The 22,002-nt window shown below is 52.2% G+C and overlaps 1 protein-coding gene across 5 annotated transcripts; it reads left to right on the top strand.

The window, feature by feature from the left end:
- Window positions 1-12,096: 12,096 nt before the first annotated feature.
- On the top strand, window positions 12,097-20,493 carry Creb3l3 (cAMP responsive element binding protein 3 like 3). 5 transcript variants are annotated; one of them, XM_035445292.1, is made up of 10 exons: window positions 12,097-12,584; window positions 13,365-13,496; window positions 13,868-14,162; window positions 15,197-15,303; window positions 15,976-16,113; window positions 16,697-16,803; window positions 18,050-18,118; window positions 18,582-18,666; window positions 18,994-19,090; window positions 19,668-20,493. In XM_035445292.1, exons 2-10 carry the CDS (start codon window positions 13,365-13,367, stop codon window positions 20,048-20,050), a joined length of 1,413 nt encoding a protein of 470 aa, XP_035301183.1. In that variant the 5' UTR covers window positions 12,097-12,584; the 3' UTR covers window positions 20,051-20,493. The 5 variants fall into 5 exon arrangements, with proteins under 5 accessions (XP_035301183.1, XP_027275084.1, XP_027275083.1 ...); XM_027419283.2 differs by lacking the exon at window positions 12,097-12,584 and adding an exon at window positions 12,614-12,887 and having other exon boundaries at window positions 19,038-19,090; window positions 19,668-19,972; XM_027419281.2 differs by lacking the exon at window positions 12,097-12,584 and adding an exon at window positions 12,618-12,887.
- The last annotated feature ends 1,509 nt before the right edge of the window (window positions 20,494-22,002 follow it).

Here is a 22,002-nt window from a genome sequence, read left to right as displayed (position 1 = left end):
TGAGGAGGGTGGTCTCAGTCACCGCAGCTGAGGAGGGTGGCCTCAGTCACCGTCAGTCACCGTAGCTGAGGAGGGTGGTCTCAGTCACCGCAGCTGAGGAGGGTGGTCTCAGTCACCGCAGCTGAGGAGGGTGTTCTCAGTCACCGCAGCTGAGGAGGGTGGTCTCAGTCACCGCAGCTGAGGAGGGTGGCCTCAGTCACCGTCAGTCACCGTAGCTGAGGAGGGTGGTCTCAGTCACCGCAGCTGAGGAGGGTGGTCTCAGTCACCGCAGCTGAGGAGGGTGGTCTCAGTCACCGCAGCTGAGGAGGGTGACCTTCAACCCCATCGCTCGTCCTGCCCCACCCTCCCAAGTGAGCTGAGCCTTCTTGTGTGGCTCCTGTGCTGCCCCTGAACCCTGCTGCCTGTTTGGTTTTTATTTTAGATAGGCTCTCAGTGCCCCACACTGACCTGGAAGTTACTATGCTGTCCAGGCTTCACTCCCGCTCCCAGCCAACCCGCAGCCCTCCGCCTCTCTCCCAAGAGCTCCCATTGACGCTCTGGTGGGGCTGAAGCTGAGCTCCCCTCCCCTTCCCAGTCCCCGGCAGTCACCGTCCTAATTTCTATGTGAATCCGAAGACTTCCTGTGATCAGGATCACTTTCTAGCACTCCTTCACAGAGACCTACGTCCTCAAGGACCAGCCACAGGAGGAGAGCTCTGTTCCTTTTCCTGGCTGAATAATATTTCAGTATAATGCTACCATTTGGGGGTTGTTCACTTGTCTGGTTGTTCTTGTGATTAGGAGTGTGCAAATGCCGAGTTAGGCCCCTGTTTTTGACTCTTCTGAGCAGGCATAGAAGTCAGAGTTGCAGGTTATATATTGGTGTTTTTTTTTAAAGATTGATTTATTATGTATACAGTGCTCTGCATGTACACCTGCATGCCAGAAGAGGACACCAGATCTCATTACAGATGTTTGTGAGCCACCATGTGGGTGCTTGGAATTGAACTCAGGACCTCTGGAAAAGCAGCCAGTGGTCTTAACCACCGAGCCATCTCTCCAGCCTCCATATGTTTTTACTTGTTGTTTTAGGGTACGGCTACATATCCCAGGATGGCCTTAAACTCGGTCATGAGTGTTTGGAACACAGGCATGTGCTGTCCAGCCTCTTCCATATGGAGTTCTCTGCATTTTTTCTCTCTGGTGGTAAAACTGGAACCCTACCATGCCAGGCAAGGGCTCCTCCCCCAAGCTCCATTCAGTTTCATGTTTTTGAGAATCTATTATTTTCTGTTTGCTATAACTGTGTAAGAACAAGCCTCCCCGCCCCCCTTGGTTTTTGAGGCAGGATTTCTCTGTAGCCCTGGCTGTCCTGGAACTCACTTTGTAGACCAGGCTGGCTTCAAACTCAGAAATCTGCCTGCCTCTGCTTCCCAAGCGCTGTGATTAAAGGTTTGCATTACCATACCTTCCCCCCACCTTCGAGACAGAGTTTCTCCCCGTAGCTTTGTAGACCACGTTGGCCTCAAACTCACAGAGATCCACCTGCCTCTGCCTCCCAAGCACTGGGATTAAAGGTGCATACCACCACCACCCAGGTCACTACCATGCCATTTTTAAACAAAAGAAAGGTACCAGGCCTGGTGGTACACAGGGCAGGGAGGCTATGCAGTCAGGCTCTCTCTCGATATATAAAGGAGCAAATCCAACAAAGCTCAAGCCACAGACTAAAGAAAAGTCATTCACAACACCAGCTGGCTAGGGTGACACTCACCTGTCACCCCAGGCCTCAGGAGGCTGAAGAAGAAGGGGCTAGCATTAAAGGCCAACCTGGGCTACATGGTGAGACTGTCCCATAAATCAGTCAAGAATTGGGAACCAGGCGAGTGCTCTGCCCAATGAGACTCGACCCCTGCCACACTCAGGGTTTTGTTAGTTTGTAAAGTTGTTCACAGGCCAGGTGCTGGGCAGGGCTTTGGAGAGACCCGTCTTATATGTGCATTCACACACTACATACATAGGTACTAGGCTGCTCAAGAAGCCACGTCACCCCGGTGCTTTCCGGATGGAAATTTCCTCCACCAGCTCTGTCTGGGGCACATCTGGGGTGGGGTCCTCTCTACCTTTCTCTCTCTCTCTCTACTGTTGGTCCCCTTTGGGCTTGGGTGCCAGCTCCTCTTCCTGCTGAGCCCCACCTGCCCACTTACTCTTGAGGACACATATGCACTTCAGGCACATTTGGGATGGGAACACCTTGTTCTCCAACAGCCCCGGGAATGCTCCTTCATTCCAGTTTATCTTCAGCTGCATGTAATCTTTTTATTGACCCATGATGGACCATAATAAATGCAGCCACTGGAAGTGCAATTCCAGGAACTTTATGTCAGTCCACACCTGTGAAGCCATTCTCCTCCAAGCCAGACATGACTCTTTTCAGTTGTCCCTCTTCTGCCCACAGTGGGTAAGGGTGCAACAGTCAGGAATTATCTCTAACAAAGGACACTGACATCCCAGATAGTTGAAGGGCAGAAGCAAGACCTCTACAAGTTCAAAGGCCTCTCGGTTACAGAGAGGGAGCATGTACGGACAGCACTGGACAAGTAAGACCCTGTGTCACAGCAAGCAATCAGGTGTAATGGCCAATGCCTTAAGTCCCAGCACTCAGGAGGTAGGGGCTGGCAGATCTCTGTGAATTCAAGGCTAGCCTGCTCTACATAGCCAGTTGCAGGACAGCCAGACTACATCATGCCCTGTACCAAAATAACAAAAAGTCTGAAGAACTGCTGTGGGCATGGTCAGGGATGGAACCCTGACTAGAATACAGCTGTGAGGGCTGGGGGCATGGTCAGAGGTGGGCTTAATTCCTGATACTAAATAATAATGAAAGCTTAGCTGCTGTTATTCCTCACTGCTTGCTGCAGAACTCTGTCTGTGCTTTTATCCTGTGTTGTGGCTCTTATCTTGTCTCAGGACTAATGGGATGTCAGAGGTGTGACTGTCTCTGTCCAGATCAGCGGACGTGGTGGATGTGGGTATGATGTCCCAGGTGCTGGATACTGACCCCCATCCCTGTCGTCTAGCCCTCCATAGGAGCTTTATGGCTGGGGTCGCTGGGCACCTCACACCTAGTCGCTGTGACTTATCTTTACCACCCAGCACTTTTGGCTGGTGACCTTTCCCAGCCCATATCTAACTTATCACCAGCTCTAATAACATCCTCGGGGTACTTTGTCCCGGACACACCCGGGAGTAAATGTGCAATGGTTTCTCGATAGTGCTAACTCAAGGTGACACTTGTCTTGCTGCTACAGAAGTGGGGTTGACTCACCTGTGTGAAGGCTGAGGTTGCTGGCAAAGCATCTCTTCCTATCTGGACACTCCAGGACCCCTCTGGGTCGTGATTAACAGCCCAGCTAAATCCATTCCTGCCTACAAACAGCAGATATAAGAAGGTAGACCAGGCTGCCCTTGAACTCACAGAGGTTCTCCAGCCTCTGCCTCCCGAGTGCTGGGATTAAAGATGTGCACCACCAACCCCTGCTGGCTTCATGCTTCTTAGACTTAATTTTTCTTACTTGTGGACATGGGCATGCCACAGAGCATGTGTGGAGGTCAGAGGACCCCTCTGTGGAGTTCTCACTTTTCACCATGGAGGACTCCCAAATGGACCTGGGCTTGCTGAGACCTCTCAATGGCCTTCTAGCCCCACTCATAGTAAATGGAAGTGACTCACCACTGTTCACCATTGGGAGACAGGAGTTCAAAGGGCCACAAGGGTGGTGAGAAAGTGTGTGCACCTGTGTAGCTATTGGGGTGGGGCCTGGGCTGCATGTCAGCCTAGGCCATATTCAGAGACCTAGGTCTAAACAGGAGAGGGTGTGGGGTATGGGGCTCTACAGAGCTGCAGAGGTGGGGGAGTCAGGTGCTGGGGCCGAGGATGCAGTTGTGGAGCAGCAACACAGATTCAGCATGGCGAGACGGAGAGTTCTGGAAAGGTGTGGCATTAATAGCTGTGACATTTAATTGTATATTTTCAAGCAGTCATGAACCTGGAGCAGCACTAAGTGCTTGGCTAGCATGTGTAAGGCTCCAGCCTCCTTCCTCTGGATGGAAATTAATTAATGAAAACGGGCTCGCTTGCAGCATGAGAGTGGAGCTCAGTGGGGAGTGTATTGCAGCTGTGCAAGGACCTAATTCCACACCCAGTAACCATGCCCATGCAGAAGAGACTATGGTTATCAATAAATGCTGCATACCCAAAAATATTTCTTTGAAAAATAGAACTGAGGATCAGCTAGCTGGCTCAAAGGATAAAGACACTCATACTCAACTCAAGGACCTCAGTTCAATCCCTGGTACACACATGGTGGGTGAGATGAGTCCTGGGAGTTATCTTCAGACCTCTCTAGGCACACACATGTGCTCTCACAGCACACACATGTACACAGGCACACACACACACACATATACAACATACACAGCACTCATATGAACACAGGCACACACATATGCACACAAATGGAGACTCCAGCCATGACAGCTCAGGCAGTCAACCCAGCATAGGAGAGGCTCATGAGTTGGATCCAGCCTGGGACACAAGGGCAAACCATCTCCACAGAAGGACAGTAAGTGTAGTGGTTGGCATTGATCATCAAGTTGATGGGATTTAGAGTTGCCATAGAGACAAGCCTCTGGGCCTGTATGCAAGAGATTATCATCAATAGGTAAATGGGAGGGGGGCATCACCCCAAGGGTCCTGGACTCAATAAAAAAAGAGATAGTGAGTTGAGGCACAGTGATCCTCTCTGCTTCCTGACTGCACTGTGCCTGGTCTCCAAGAGGGCTGTATCCTCACACTGAATCAGAATTAACACTTCCATTAATTTTTTTTTCAGGGCTAGAGAGATGGCTCAGAAGTTAAGAGCACTGGTTGCTCTTCAAGAGGACCTGGGTTCAATTCCCAGCACCCACATGGCAGTTACCTGTCTAACTTAAGTTCCAGTGGATTGGACACACCAATGCACTTACATAAATTAAAAAAAAAAAAGATAGAAAAAACTTCCATTCTGAGTGAGGTATACCAGACCCAGAAAGACAAATATAGTATGCACTCACTCATAAGTAGATACCAGACATAAAGCAAAAGATACCCAGCCTACAATCCACAGCCCCAGAGAAGCTAGAACCCTCTTCCAGAAACAGATGGAAGAGATTCAAAAATTCACAACTAACCAATGGGCCAAGCTCCTGGAGTACAAACAAAGTGAGGGAGGAGCGATAATATGAACAAAGGAGTCAAGACCATGATAGGGAAACCCACAGAATCAGCTGACCCGAGCTAGGGAGAGATCACTGACTCAGGTCTGACAAATGGGGGAACCTGCATAAACTGAACTAGATTCCCTTAATATAGATGACAATGGTGTGACTGGGACAATATATGAGGACACTGGCAGTGGGTCCAAGAGCTAACATTAAAGCACAAGCTGACTTAGTGTAGCCCATTCTATATGGAGAGATACCTTGCTCAGCCTAGACACAGGGGTGTGAGGGTGGAGAGGTGCCTTGGTCCTGCCTCAACAAGATTATGGGACAGACTTAGTAGACTTCCTAGGGGAGGCCTTCCCCTCTCTGAGGAGCAGATGGGAGGTGAGGGGAGTGGGAGGAAAGGAAGGAAGGGGAACTAGGATTGGAATATAAAAAATAAATTAATAAAAACAAAAGAAACGATCTCTGTGAGTTCGAGGCCAGCCTGGGCTACAAAGCGAGTGCCAGGATAGGCTCCAAAGCTACACAGAGAAACCCTGTCTCGAAAACCCTCCCCAAAATAAAGAAAAGAAAAGAAAAAGAAAAAAGCTTTTTCATCCAGGCCTGGTAGCACACACCTTTAATCCCAGCAGTTGGGAGGCAGAGGCAGGAGGATATTTGTGAGTTTGAGGCCAGCCTTGGTTACAGAGTGAGTTCCAGGACAGCCAAGACCACACTACATAGGGAGACCCTGTCTCTTACGATTATGATCTGCCTCTGCCTCTGGAGTGCTGGGACTAAAGGCGTGTGCCACCATTGCCTGCCTGAAACATTTACCTTTGTGTTCTCTCCCCTCCCCTCTCCCTCCCTCCCTCCCTCTCTCTCTCTCTCTCTCTCTTTCTCTCTCTCTCTCTCTCTCTCTCTCTCTCTGTGTGTGTGTGTGTGTGTGTGTGTGTGTGTGTGTGTGTGTGTGTGTGAAGGTGTGCCTGATCTCAGGGCTGGGAACTGAACTCTGAAACTCTGATCCTTTGTACAAACAGTATAAGCCACTGCGCTATCTATCCCATCTCTCCAAATATTAAAGATATCTAAACAACTCAGAACACTAATTGTTTACAGAATATTAACAAGGGGAAATAAGTCTGCATGTGCAGGGCTGACGTGGTTTTTGAAAATTTTTGAGTGGCAGTTGGTGCGACCCAGGTGACCAGGGCAAGTATAGTTACAATCTTGCCCCTAACCTTTTCTGCCATTGGGTGAAGTGCAGTCCTTAATCCTAACACTCGGAAAGGCAGAGAGAGAAGTAGGTGGATGTCTAAGTTTGAAGCCAATATGGTCTAAGTCGTGAGTTCCAGGACAGCCAGGGCTACAAAGGGAAACCTAGTGTTAAAAAAATAAAGGAGGAGCTGGGTGGTGGTGGCGCAGCCTTTAGTCCCAGCACTCGGGAGGCAGAGGCAGGCAGATCTCTGTGAGTTCGAGACCAGCCTGGTCTATAACAGCTCGAGTTCCAGGACAGGCTCCAAAGCTACACAGTGAAACTCTGTCTTCAAAAACCAAAAAAATAAATAAATAAAAGAGGGAGCCAAAGAGATGGCTCAGTGGTTAACAGCACTGATTGTCCTCTCCCAGCAACCACACAGTGGCTCTCAACCATCTGTAACTCCAGTTCCAGAGGAGTCAGCGCTCCCTGTGGGCATCAGGTACACACATGGTGCAGGCAAAGCACTCATACAGATAAATTTTAAGCTTTTCTTTTGTTTTTTTGAGACGGGAGGGGGGCATGGGAAGGGGGTGGGGGTCGTGGGAAGGGTTCATGGGTGGTCATGGCGGTGTGGGGGTGTTGGGAGTGGGCCATGGGCGGGCATGGGGAGTTGATGGGGGTGTGGGAAGGGGGTGTGTGGGCAGGTATGCAGGGTGGAGGTGGAAGAGTGGGGAGTTAAAAGTCAGCCTCAGCTACATAGTGAATTTCAGAACAGAGTAACAGGAGACCTGTCTCCAGTCAGTTTATTGTTAGCTAATTAATGAAACACTAATAATTGAATAATCCACCAATGAAGAGGCCCAGCAAGTGTGCTTATGGGCATTGGCCTCTAGAGGGTGCCACCGCTCAGCTGGCAAAACCACTTGGGGCCTGTGTGACCAGGAAGATTCCATTTCCCATTGCACATTCATAAACTGGGAAGAGAGGACTAGAATGGGCTGGGTAATTTTCTTTTTTTTTTTCAATATTTATTTGTTTGTTTGTTTGTTATGTATACAGTGTTCTGCCCAGGCCAGAAGAGAGTACCAGGTCTCATTACAGATGGTGAGCCACTATGTGGTTGCTGGGAATTGAACTCAGGACCTCTAGAAGAGCAGCCAGTGCTCTTAACTTCTGAGCCATCTCTCCAGCCCCTGGTAATTTTATTATGCTAACAGTTTAAATAGTTTAATTAATTCTCTCTCTGTGTGTCTGTCTGTCTGTCTGTCTGTCTTTTAAGGCAGGGCCTCATTATGTGGTGCAGGTTGTCCAGGATCAAAGTCTGCCACAATGCTAGGCTTAATTCATTTTACATGTTACTTTTAATTTATATATAGTCCAGGCTAGACTCCAAGCCTCTATGTCGTGAAGTCTTACACTTCCTGAGTGCTGGAATGACAGGCCTGAGCCACCGGTCTACATTGCCTGGCTTTGTTATTTGTTTTTTGTTTTGATTTGGTTTTTCTTTGTTTTGTTTTTATTTTTTTATTTGTTGTTTAAATATAGACACAGGTGTCACTTTTATCCAGACTGACATTGAACTAATAGCAATCCTCCTGCCTGCACCTCCTGAGTGCTCAGAGGACAGGTTGTGCCATCATATCCCTAGCAGGTTCTCAATGGGAGGACCAGGGCAAGAGTGTGGAGCATTGGTAGGGCTCCTGCCTACCCTGAATGGGGTCTTGGGCTCTAAGCTGAGCACCAAGGATACAGGGAGAGCGGAGACTCAGCAGTTAGAGCATGGGCTGCTCTCTCAGAGGACCCAGGTTCAATTCCCAGCATGGTGGTTCACAATTGTAACTCAGCTCCAGGGGACCAGGCAACCCTTCTGGCCTCTGCAGGGACCAAATGTGCACGGTATGCAGACATAATTTTAAAAAATAAGTGAGACAGGGGTTCTCTGTGTAGCTCTAGCCGTCCTGGAACTCACTCTGTAGACCAGGCTGTCCTGGAACTCAGAGATCCTCTTGCTCCTGCCTCCTGAGTGCTGGGATTAAAGGAGGTCACCACCATCACCCAGCTAAATGATGCTCTTTTAAATTGGTGTTGAACAAGATCTCAGCAGGTGGCCGGGCATTGGTGGTACATGACTCTCTGTGAGTTCGAGGCCAGCCTGGTCTTCAAAGAGAGTTCCAGGACAGCCTCCAAACCTTCAGAGAAACCCTGTCTCCAAAAACCAAAAAGAAAACAATAAAAGATCTCAGCAGGTATCATGAAATCCCTTTCATACCAGCAGTCAAAAGACTGAGGCAGGAGGAGTGAGTCCCTATCACAGCAACCTGTGCGACACCAGGTAACCCCACACCCCTGCAGCTCTATGGCCGGTGCTGAGATGGAGAATCAGCATCCGGTCCCTGCAACCCCTTTCGCCTGGCATCAGGGTTCACTGTAACCTTCGCACCCCTCAGCCATAAAGCAATTACTAATGAGACGGTGGCTAGACGTGGCGGGCTGGGGCAGGGACAGCCAAGTGCGTGTCGGAAATGGCTCTGAGGCTGTCCCGTGTGGCGCTGAACTGGGCAGAAGCCGGCAACCTTCTTCATCCTGTCAGCAAAGGAGGACCCAGGCACCCATCTTGGTGCCTTCCTGTTCTGTCCTCACCCTGTCTCCTGGAGAACCTTCTAAAGCCATCCCCACTGTGGGACTTGATGCTGCAGGGATCTCTCTACAAGCCATTCTGTGCTCTCGTGGTCAGACCGTTGGTCACCTGCCCACCCTGTCCTCTCCAGCACTCTGACCAAAGCTCACGCATTGCGACCCCACAGGCCTCTGGGTTAGCCTCTAAACTCAGGTCTTTGTACAGGCGGTTCGTGGCTGTAAACAGTTTCACCCACCCCGCCCACTTTCTTCCCTCCGCAGGTTCTTTGCCTCCTGAATCTCCTGTCTGCACCCCTGAGTGCTTTGATGCCTCCACACCTGGCTCTACCATGAATCTGGGGGGGGGGGCATCGGGGGCATCTACCGTCGTGAGAAGTGGGGAACAATTTCTTAGTTAAGTCCTCTATGTCCCCAGACCTGGTGAAGTTCTTGTAGCATGAAATGAGTTCTGAGCTCCCACAGAGTGGGAGTGGGGGCGGGGGGGGGGGACGGGAGGGGCAGGACACACCTTTCTTGGAGCGATGAAGCCTGATACCCAGGCCGTGATGCAGCCTGATAGCTACCCAAGAGAGACCAGAGTCCCCTGTGGCCATCCAGCCACACCCTATCACTATCTCAAGAGGGTTACTCACACCTAGCTGTATTCCAAGGAAGGAACCTGGAGAGGGAGGAGGCAGGGGAATCTTGGTGGCCTGTACGCCCATCCTCCCCAGCAGCTGTCCCAAATGCAAAGGTCAGAGGGGCTCAGGTGAGCAGGTAAGAACATCGGACCTGGGAGTGGCCTGGCCTGCCATCAGGGGCCATGGTGAGTCAGGTGCTCTGTCCCTCGCACAGTGCAGTCTGTCCTGACACACCCAGGACCGAGGGATCAGGCTGCCAGGGAGGGACAGAGACGGCCCCTGAACGTCACCATCACAAGACGGTGGCTGTGAGCTTCTTGCAGACACGCCTTGTCATAAAGTAGCCAGCAAAGGACAGACCTAGTTAATAACGAATTAATTAATTACTGGCTTTAACTTTTGCAGAACTAGGGGTGGAGCTCTGTGCCTCTTGGCATGATGGGGAAGAATTCATGACTCAGCCACGCCCCCAGTCCCTCACTGGGATTTCTAGACAGGGCTCCACCCCTAACCACGCCCCCAGCCCCTCACTGGGAGATTGGGGGAGGGTGCTCTTGAGTTATACTATGCCCCAGGTTCTCCTTTTGCTTTTGTTTATTTTTAATTTGTTTTATTTTATTATTTTTTAAACATTTTTTATTTAAGATTATTTATACATATTTAAGATTTATACATATTTTTAAATATGTATATGGTGTTCTGCAGGTCAGAGAGGGCACCAGATCTCATAATGGATGGTTGTGAGCCACCATGTGGTTGCTGGGAATTGAACCCAGGACCTTTGGAAGAGAAGGCAGTGCTCTTAACCTCTGAGCCATCTCTCCAGCCCGCTTTTGTTTCTTTTTATTAGTTTTTTGTTTGTTTGGTTGGCTTTGGTTTTTGAGACAGGGTTTCTGTGTAGCCCTGGCTATCCTGGAACTAACTCTGTAGACCAGGCTGGCCTGGAACTCAGAGATCTGCCTGCCTCTGCCTCCTGAGTGCTGGAGTTAAAGGTGAGCCCCAGCACAATAGGTTCCCTTGCATTTAAAATCTTCCTGCTTGGTGCTTTGGAGGAGCTGGGAACATAGGCCTCTGCCAGCAGGTGGTCATCCTTTGGCATCAGCAGTGTGGCAAGAAGCCATCACTCAAATGACTGAAGAGCAATCCCTATTCACTCATGATCACGCATTTTGGCCAAAGCAAATACAACTCTAGGAAGCAAACACAGAGAGAGGCCCCTGGGGACAGCGAGAGAAGCAGGGGCCAGGGCCCTGTGGCATCCAGAGGGGCTGCAACTATGCTACATTGTGTTCTGTGGGACATCCTGGGCCCTGCCAGGCACAGAGCAGTGTCCCTGGCCTCCACTCACTCAAGGTCCCTGCCAAAATACATTTCTCCTGATGCTATCCTTGGCCCCTCATCCAATTGCTGAGTTACCCCCAGCTTCCTGCTAGATTTAGTCCATCCTAAGGTCCTGGACAACCCTCACAGCCCTACACGTCCTGTCCAGTCCTCCCCTTCTTCCTCCTCTCCTCACTCTGGCTGTGTTACCCTATCACTGCTCTGTCATCTCAGCTCCAACTGTCCCTCCTCAGAGTTCTCCCTGACCTCTTCAGCTCAAGCTGTGCCGCAGTCCAGCACTTTGCTTTATGCCTTTCTGGTGCAGTTAGAGATGGAGTATGTGTTTACTTACCTCCCCTGAGCATGTCATCTTTTTGTTTGTTTGTTGGTTTGTTTTTCGAGACAGGGTTTCTCTGTAGCCTTTGGAGCCTGTCCTGGAACTCACTCTATAGACCAGGCTGGTCTTGAACTCACAGAGATCCACCTGTCTGCTTCCTGAGTGAGCCACGGTTAACTGTGCGCCACCACTGTCCCCTCCAGCTCTGGAGGGTCCTCAATGCTCCTCCAAGCTTGCAGCTCCACGCAGCCTTTGCACGGGCTACCTCTTTAGCCTGAAGCACCTGTCAAGGGTTCTCCCATTCAGGGCTCCAGGTGGTCCTCACTTCTCACTGTGGAGTCTTTTGGTTTCTTGGTGGCATTTGTCTCTCAAGTTGTCACTCATCTTTCTACCCATCTCAGTGCAGGCTACTTGTGGATTGATTATTCACACCTAATCTGGTGGTTGTACACAGTGAGCAAGCATCAATTGAGCATCATGTATGCCACTCTCTTCTGGACACCAGCAGTTAATAATGACCTATAGAATTTATCCTGGCAGCTGGGCGTTGTTGGCGCACGCCTTTAATCCCAGCACTCGGGAGGCAGAGGCAGGCGGATCTCTGTGAGTTCGAGGCCAGCCTGGTCTCCAGAGCGAGTGCCAGGATAGGCTCCAAAGCTACACAGAGAAACCCTGTCTCGAAAACCAAAAAAAAAAAAAAAAAAAAAAAAAAAAAAAAAAAAAATTTATCCTGGCAACTGAGGACTGAGGATACTGCTGGAGCCAGGGCAGGGCAGCACAGGGGAGACAGGAAGTGGCAGACAGGGCTCTGAAGGCTGTTGTGAGAGAGTTTACCAGCCCACCACATAAGCCAGGTATGGTGACTGTCATCACACCTGTTATCCCAGGAGGTGGAGGCAGGAGGATCCGGAGTTGAAGGTCATAGTAACGGGAAGCCCAAGCTAGACCAGGAAGACTCAGTGTGACAGAGTGATAGGCAGCCGAGGGTAGGTGCAAAGGCCCTGGGGTAGGGAAAGTGCAGTTTGTATAAATATTTGTTGGCTAAATACATGCAGGCCAGGTGATTCCAGAGGAATTGATTACCCACGTGGGACGGTGGGGGTCGCTCAGCAGGTGAGGGGTTGTCACCCTGCATGAGGGGGACGAAATCCCACACACAAGTGGCTGCTGTTTCACGCTGTCGCGGAGCAGGCACGAACCACCCAAAAAATCTGCGTTTTGCTGGGAACCCAAAACAGAAGCTGTAAGTAGGGGAGAGGTCACGCAGACCCGACACCCCAGACTTTGCTCTTTGCTCCTTGGAAAAGCACAAAACAGAGCGATAACGGTCGTCCCGCCCTCCCCCGCGGCCGCTCGCCATTGGCCCGAGGTCCTGTCTGTCTGCCCTGGCGCCCAGTTGCGGCGGAGGCTGGGAAGGGAGCTGCGGGCCCGTATTTCAGCATCCTTTGGGGGTGGAGACGTGGCATAGGGAGCAGCAGGCGGCGACAGGGACCCGGGAAGGGGCTGCCTAGGCCGGGACATGGATGGGGACATAGCGACAGGAAAGGTGAGGGGCCACAGGCGGTGGTGAGCTGGAGGGGACCCATCGCAGCGGCGGGCGGGAGGACGGCTGGACAGGGCGTGCAGTGGGACCCCACAGCCTCCCAGGGACTTCAGGACCGGTTTGATCCAGGTGCCAATCTCTACAAGTTTTTACATCTATAGTAACATTTTTAAAGACTATATTGAAATGCGTGCCTCAGCACGCTAGCCGTATGGATCCCCAGATTTCGTTTGTTTGCTTGATGTTTTTAAGTTTTGCTGGTGGTAACCCAGGTTGGCCTGGAACCTGCCACCCTCCTGCCTCAGCCTCCTGAGAACTCACGTCATAGCCTCACACCACTGTGGTCTTTTAAAGACTCCTGGCTACCCCAGGGCAGATCCACAGACGGAGACCCAGCCCAGGGCCTGAGTGTCCCAGAAGGAGCTGGGGTGCTGTGTGTGAAGGACACAGTGTGACCTGCCCCCTCTCTCTTCACTTCAGATGGCGTCCCCTGCCTGCACCATGGGTCCCTTGAACAGCCTGGAACTCCTAGACCTCTTGTTTGACCGGCAGGATGGCATTCTGAGGAATGTAGAGCTGGCAGAAGGCTGGGGCCATGCTGGGAAGGAGCAGGTGAGGGTTCCAGGTGTGGACGCTCCCAGCCGCAGTGCTGGGAGGCGGGGGAAGGGGGCAGGGACACCCGTGGGCCTGCTGGCGCGAATCTGGCAGCGTGTGAGCCTGGCTCACAGCAGCTGCTTAATCAACCTTTCAATGTGTGGCTGTGTGGCTAGATGCTTCTTCTAACGGGCTGCGGTGAAGTGGCTCACCCCACTTAGCCACCGTGGGACTGGGCTCAGGGTCAAACTTAGGTGCTGTCTGCTATCATGCCTCGAATGCTCACAGAGAAAGGATGGCTCTGACCCGAAGGCATAGAAGACCAGGGATTTGCCCAGACTCACACAGCAGGCTCATTTGTCTCACTCTCTCCACTCTCCTTCTGGAAGGTTCTACCAAATTCTGACTCTGATGACTTCCTAAATTCCATCCTGGGACCCGGAGACTCTGACCCCAGCTCCCCCATATGGTCCCCGGCTGACAGTGACAGCGGCTTCTCTGAGGATCTACCCTCAGATCCTCAGGACACCCCTCCTCACAGCAGTCCTGGAGCAGCTAACACCACAGCCAGGTGTCACCCAAGCCAGCAAGACAAGGGGCCCTGCCCCCCGTACCTATCCAGCGCCCCGTGCCCTGCTCCTCCAAGGACACAAGTACTGGAATCCTCGGTGGCCATTGACCTGGGTGAGTATGGGACAAATGAACACTTTGCGGGCAGACGGGGCCCATTTCACAGATGGGGGGCGGGACAAGCTCCCACAGGTAACTCAGACACCAGGCAACCAGGGTGCGAGGCCAGAGGGTGGCCTGGGACTTGGTTTGTCCAAGTGTGGCTAACACAGGAGTGCTCAATAAAAGTCCTGGAGATTCCAGAGCCTCTGGCACAGGCACAGGTTCGGCCTTGAAGGACAGATCATCAGAGGCCACCTCCACAGATCAGTAATGATTTACTTCAGGGACATCTATTGATGGGCATCCCTAGCCAGGAAGTGCCCGAGCTGGAGATATAGGGACCCAGGACAGCTGCTGACTACACTACCACCCCCTTACTCAGGGATTCTAGGCAGGGTTCCACCCTGACCACGCCCCATGATCTGTCTCTGAAGATTTGCAAGGTGCTTTTTCCTACCATTAAGTCCTTGTTCCTAGCTGGGCGGTGGTGGCGCACGCCTTTAGTCCCAGCACTCAGGAGTCAGAAACAGCCAGATCTCTGTGAGTTTGAGGCCAGCCTGGTCTACAGAGCAAGTTCCAGAACAGCCAGGGCTGCACAGAGAAACCCTGTCTTTGCCTGCGCACCAGAAGAGGGCACCAGATCTCATAACAGATGGTTGTGAGCCACCATGCGGTTTCTGGGAATTGAACTCAGGACTTCTGGAAGAGCAGTCCAGTGCTCTTAACCTCTGAGCCATCTCTCCAGCCCAAAACCCTGTCTTTTTTTTTTTTTTTTTTTTTTTTTTTTTGAGACAGAGTTTCTCTGTGTAGCTTTGGAGCCTGTCCTGGCACTTGCTCTGGAGACCAGGCTGGCCTTGAACTTACAGAGATCAGCCTGCCTCTGCCTCCCAAGTGCTGGGTTTAAAGGTGTGCGCCACCAACGCCTGGCGAAACCCTGTCTTAATAGGAAAAAAGTCTTAGTTTTTGAGGCTGACATTGGGGACTTGCTGGGAGCTGGGCACTGAGACGACAGCCCAATGTCCTCTCTGTCCTTCCCCACCTGGCAGACTTGTGGAGCACAGACATGCTGTACCCGGAGGAGCAGGCTGGCTCACCCTCCAGATTCAACCTCACGGTGAAGGAGCTGTTGCTGTCTGGCAGTGGTGGGGACTTGGTAGGCATTCCCACCCTACTAAAGTCCTGAATGTCGGGACAGATGCCTGCCATGTCTGCCTTGCACAGCCTGGGACATCGATGCCAGACAGTCCTGCAGTGTCCTGTCTGCTCTTCTGGGCTGGCACACTCTACAGGAAAGGAGAAGGGGGTGGGGGAAGCCACGGGTGACTACAGGAGGACCAGCTTCCTGCTGCGAGACAGGGTTAGGATAGAGACTATTGGAAGCAATGCCAGCATTCATTTAAGTGGTGATGATGTAAGACCACTGCTCCTGCCAATCAATCAATCCATCCCACACCCAGCCCCGAGCTCCACCCCAGCCCCAGCTCCATCCCCAGCCATAAGCTCCATCTCCAGCCCCTAGCTCCACCCTCAGCCCTGAGCTCCACCCCCAGCCCTGATCTCCATCCCCAGACCTGTGCTCCACCCCCAGCCCTGATCTCCATCCCCAGCCCCAGCTCCACCCCCAGCCCTGAGCTCCACCCCCAGCCCTTTTTTTTTTTATTTTGTGGGCACAGGGTCTTGCCATGTTTCCCTGACAGGTCTTGAGCTTTCATTCCTCCCGTCTCAGTCGTCCTGGGTGTTGCTGTGACAGGCTTATGTCCCTCCCCATGTCCTGCTCATTTTGTTAGTTTCAGAGTCTCTAATGGATGCCCCCTGGTTTCCACAGCAACAGCATTCCTTGGCCTCCTCCCAGCTGCTGGGACCTGGGAGTGGGCATTGCCAGGAGCTGGTGCTGACAGAGGATGAGAAGAAGCTGCTGGCTAAAGAGGGGGTAACCCTCCCCACCCAACTGCCTCTCACCAAGGTGTGCAGGGCTAGATCTACAGGTCTCCCTCTGTAGCTGAGGCTGTTCTCAAACTCTTATCTCCTTGCCCCCACCTTCTGAGTGCTGACAGGCGTTCACCACTATGCCTGGGATATGTGGCTCTGTGGACCGAGCCCCTGTGTAGCTCTGTAGCTCTGGCTATACCTGGAACTCGCTCTGTAGATCAGGCTGTCCACGAACTCATGGAGATTCTCCTGCCTCTGCCTCCCTGTGGATGGCAAAGTGCTGGTCCCAGGCATTGCCACCAGGTGGCACTGTGGCCTGGGTCAGAGTCAAGAATGAGAGGGGTCTGCCGTGTGAGTGCAGCCAGAAAAGCATCAGAGCTCTGGAGGCGCCAGAGTACCACAGAGACCAGGCAGGGCGCCTCAGGCCTGTCGCCCCAGCACTCAGGAGGGGGAGGCAAGAGCATGAGGGGTTCAAGGTCATCCTTGGCTACATGTGAGTTACAGGCTAGCCTGGGCTACATGAGACCTGTCTCGTGCAAACAAACAGATCACTGGTTGGGTGCGGGGTTGGGGACAGCAGAGGTTGACAAAAGCTCCCTGTCCCATCCACTCTGCAGTATGAGGAGAGAGTGCTGAAAAAAATCCGCAGAAAGATCCGGAACAAACAGTCGGCTCAGGAAAGCAGGAAGAAAAAAAAAGAATACATCGATGGTCTGGAGAACCGGTAAGGCAGGAGCCACCACTGACACTCCTAAGGGAAACTGAATCAGAGATGGTCGAAGTTTTCACAGCGCAACAAAACTGGGGACATACTGTTTCTTCCTGCTAATACCAGGAGTCCAAGGATGGCTGGGAACCGTCCTGGCATTGATTAATTGATTGGTTGATTGATTGATTGCAGTGTGTGGAAACAGGCAGGCCACCATGCACCTGAGGAGATCGGCTCTCTGCTTCTCCTCTGGGGGGGGGGGCTGTGGGAGTCAAACTTGGGTCCATCATACTTGGTGACCTGTGGCAGGAGGCTTTGCTGCTTGCACCCACTGAGTCCCACCGGGGAAATGGTGCTGATGAAGGAGGGGGCTGCCTCAGCTCTGTGTGGGGTCAGAGCACTCAGTCTCTGTACGAGTGACAAGGGACATGGAAATCGTCAGACAGAGGACAGCGAGGTGGGCACCCCTGGCAGGTCTGCCTCACGCCCCAGGCCGTAGGGTTAGTAGCGAACTGCAGGTTGCTCAAGTGTGAGGACCTGAGGTCAGATCTTCAGCACCTTCACACTGAAGTCTGGAGAAACAGAGGCTCAATGGCCTGACTAGCTGGCTTGGGAATCAGCTGCTTCTGCTGTGACCACTTGCATTAATATACACACATGGAGAGATAAAGAAAACAATAAGGGCTACCTGGGCGTGGGACTGCAGGACAGCTTGGCACTTAGACTGCTCCTGCAGAGGACCTGGGTTCAATTCTCAGCCCCCATGGTGGCTCACCATGGCTGAGACTTCAGTGCCTGGGGATCCAACGACCCTTTCTGGCCTCTGTGGGCACTGCACGTACACGGTGCTCATTGTCTCTCTCTGTGTCTCACACACACACAGGCCAACACCCCCCTCATATATATATATATATATATATATATATATATATATATAAAACAAAATCTGGACATGGTGGCGCACACCTTTAATCCCAGCACTTGAAGGCAGCATCAGGCAGATCTCTGTGGGTTTGAGGCCAGCCTGATCTACAAGAAACCCTGTGTCTTAAAAAAAAAGTGGAGAGAGATTGCAGGAGACACCCAGGGTCCCTTCTAGACCCCATAGGGGTGCACACCTCACAGAACACACACATGACAAACATATCTTGGCCTTGTTACAGATGCACTGTTCTCAATGTCACTGGGTCCCTGGGAAGTGTCTGTGGGCCTGGCGGGTGAAAGGTATGTTCTCAATGTCACTGGGTCTTTGTCTTTCCAGGATGTCAGCATGTACTGCCCAGAACCAGGAGCTGCAGAGGAAGGTCTTGCATTTAGAAAAGCAAAATTTGTGAGTGTATTTTGAGATGGGAGTTGGTCTCCCTAGCGTTTGCCCAGGGCAGGTGCTTGAGGGACAAACATTGGCACAGTGGTTGTAAAAGAGCAGGAAATGAGACCTCTGAATACCCAGAAGGGGATTTTGTATTTGGGTCTTTGAAGGGTGTGTAAGAGTTGGCTAGAGAGGAATTAGCATATACAAAGTCCTATGGGATGAGCAAGAAGCAGCTACACACGTTATCTGTGGAAACAATGTCCTTGGCACAGAGGGCCGGGTCTGGGCAAAAGCTTGGGACAGGGAAGAGTCTGCTGTGTGGCAGGATCAGAGGGACTGAGGGGCAGAGAGAAAGGGGGGAGGCAGGAAAGGCAGCTTAGAAAGGGTGGAGTTTGTACACCAAAGAGGCTGGGGGATCCCAGAAAGGGTCAGGAAGCAAGGCAACCCCAAGGGCTCAACTCGGGTGTCCTCTCCCTGCAAGGTCTCTTCTGGAGCAGCTGAGACACCTGCAGGCTCTTGTAGTCCAGTCAAGCAGCAAGTCTGCCCATGCAGGCACCTGCATAGCGGTGAGTTCAGACTGCAGGTGTTCTCGGGGTCCCCCAGACTGGGGGTGTGCTTGGCTTTAGTCAAGTGTGTATTGGGGGAGGTACATGTCTTTAATAGCAGAGTCTTGGAGCCTGGCATGGTGGGACAGGCTTGTTAGGATAAACCTCGGGAAACAAAGGCAGGGGGATTGCTATGAGGTACAGGTCAGCAAGGCACCATCTCAATAAACCACACACCCACCTAAATAAAATAAAATAAAGTCTCATGCACCCTCTGCTAGCTAGTGGGAGCTCAGTTGTGCTCACAGGGGAGGGGGAAGGATGGGTGACCCCGCCCATGTCTGGCAGGTCCTTCTACTGTCCTTCGTCCTGATCGTCCTCCCCTCCATCAGCCCTTTCGACTCCAACAAGGTCGACAGCCCTGGAGACTTCGTGCCAGTGCGAGGTAGGTGGTCCCAGCCTCCTGCGCCCTGGGGTAACGGCAGGACTCGGCAGGCAGAGTGCTGGCCTGGCATGTGAGACGCCCTGGCTTCCATCCCCAGCACCACAGAAACCAGGTGTTGGTGGCGCATGTTTGTCATTTGGGAGGTGGATCAGTTCAGAGTTATTCTAGGCTACCCAGAATACACGGGCTACATAGGCTACATGAGACCCCTGACAAAATGTCAGCAAACACACACACACACACACACACACACACACACTCACACTCACACACACACAGAGCCCTTATGTTAGGGGACTTGCGGACAGATAGATACTTGCTGCCAAGCTGACAACCCAAGTTCAATTCCCACATCCACACAGTGGAAGGATGGAATCATGCAAAACAGTCTTCAGACCCACATAGGGTGCTATGGCACTGCCAAAATAATGGTGCATGCAATGTGAATAAGTGTGACAAACCTGGGGGACACAGTCCCTACCACCCTGGAGCAAGGGAGGCCCTCGAAGCCAGAGCCAGCAGATGAAGGCCAGGACTGTGCCTCTATGTTCTCCTTTGACTCCATAATTCTCCACAGTGTTTTCCAGAACCCTCCACAATCACGCTGCATCCCGCGTGGCTCCCGACATCACCCCAGGCTCCGAGGTCCCAGGACCCTGGCCAGACGTTGGCACACCCCACAAAGGTTCTCCTTCCAGCAGCCTCGGTGCAGACTGGGGGAATTTTATAGAAATACCAATGCTGAGTGACTCAACAGAAGAGCTAGACAACTCCACTTTGGTGCTGGTCAACACCACGGAGGACCTGGGCCGGGCCACCTTGCTGGACTGGGTGGCTTTGGAATCGCTGCTCAGCCCAGGCCGTGTGGGGCTGGAGATGCCAGGGATGGAGATGTGGCTGTCCTGGGTTCCAAGGTGGCTCAGGGTCCGTCTGGTGCGGGGTGCTCTGGAGGTGCTGTGACTGGCAGTAGCAGGTCCAGACTTCAGACAACCCTAGGGCCTGACAGCACCTCCCCCATAAACTGATCCCCACTTGTCAAGCCAGAGCAGCAGGGCTGCCAGGCCCAAGCACAGATCCCAGTGTAAGGCAAGACAGACACTGATACCTGAGCCAGGATCCCCAACTCAGGGAGCCTTCTCTGTCCCCTGATCACTGAGAAGATGCAGACCTGGGCTCCCCAATGCCAGGGTGCAGACTTGAGTGTAGGCCCAGCCCAGTCGTCCATCTCCCTTTTTTCTTTCAGAGACAGGGTCTCACTCTGTAGCCCAGGCTGGCCCCAAACTCACACAGATCCTCCTGCCTATGCCTCCCAAGTGTTGGGGTTAAAGGCTTGTGCCACCACCATCCAGCTAAACACCCCTTTTCTAAGACTGTGTGACCATCAATAAAGTATTTTGACAATACTGGGACTGTGGCTCAATGGGTACACACCTGTTATCCCAGCAGTTGGGGGGGCACTGGCAGGTCAATCTCTGAACTGGAGGCCAGCCTGGGCTACAGAGATGTTTCCAAAAACCAGAGTTCAAGGTCATCTTTGGGGCAGGTAGTTTGAGGCCAGCCTGAGCTACACTAGACCCTGTCTACACACACATTACGTTCAGAAGTTGGGGCTCTGGCAGGCAGCCTGGGATGGGGTTTGACTGTTCTCCCAGACATAGGTGAGTTCAGCACCTTGGAGAGTGGCAGGAGGCAGAAGGCCTCTACAGAGAATGGGCACCTACCTGCCTACCAAGGTCTTGGTTGCCCACTCTGTTGATTTTATGGTGAGGAAAGTGAGGCACTGAACAAGCCAGCCCAGGGTTAGCAGGAATGGATGATGTCTGGTCTTGTGGACTATGCATAACAGCCAGGGGATGGCAGCCATTGCAAAGACAATGCAAACAGAAGGTGAAAGTTAAGTCTTGAGTAGGGCATGGTGACACACCTTTAATCTGAGCACTCCGGAGGCAGAGGCAGGAGGATCTCTGTGAGTTTGAGGACAGCCTGGTCTCCAGCGTGAGTTCCAGGACAATGAAGGCTGTTACACAGAGAAACGCTGTCACAAACGCACAGAAACAAAAAAGACAGACTTGGGGCTGGTGAAGTGGCTCAGTGGGTGGGGATGGTTACCTGGCAAACATCAGGACCTGAGTTTGAATCCCAGCCAACTGAGCAGGAAGAGGAGTGTGGCTGACTATAACTGCACAAGACAGGTGGATCCCAAGGGCAAGCTTCAGGTACAGCCAGAGACCCTCAGTGAAGGGAGCAAGTCAGGGAGGGACAGAGGGGGACAAGGAGTCTTCTCTGGCCCCCACATGTATGTGCGTACAACACACATATTTCTCTTTTTGTTGAGACAAGGTGTCTCTAGCTATGCCTGGCTGGAACTCAAGACGTTCCCTGTGTGCACAGTGCTAGCATCCCTTATGCTTTTTCCTTATGGGTAAATCGTCATCTGAAAGTGCCAGATGAATCTGTGCAGGGTCCCTGCCCATTGTCTGTGTGATATAGGCTACATGACCCCAAAGTGTCTGTCACCTCATCCTCTTGGACACAGGCCCCATTGATCTTGAGCTAACCAGATCTCAAAGTGGGGGCCATCCTCCTTTTACAGTATTGGTGTGCGTGTGCACCATGTGGGAGCAGGAGCCTATGGGAATGGTGACACTGGGCTCCCTGGAGCTGTAGCGACAGATGATCCTGGGCTGCTATGGGTGCTGGGACCTGAGCCCAAGTCTGTAAATGCAACACTGCTCTAACCACTTACCCATCTGTCCAGTGCCCCCTTTCCTGTGCCTGTATGAGAACATTGACCCATGGGCTAGAGAGATGGTTCAGTGGCTAGGAGAACATTGACCCCCCCACCCCCCACCTCCGCAAATGATGCTATGAGCCATATCCCCGTTAGAGCAGCCAGGGCTCTAACCAGTCAA

The sequence above is a fragment of the Cricetulus griseus genome, chromosome 5 (assembly GCF_003668045.3).
Source record: "Cricetulus griseus strain 17A/GY chromosome 5, alternate assembly CriGri-PICRH-1.0, whole genome shotgun sequence".
Classification (NCBI taxonomy): domain Eukaryota; kingdom Metazoa; phylum Chordata; class Mammalia; order Rodentia; family Cricetidae; genus Cricetulus; species Cricetulus griseus.
The sequence above is the reverse complement of the archived record's forward strand: the minus strand, read 5'-3'. Positions and strand labels throughout refer to the sequence as shown.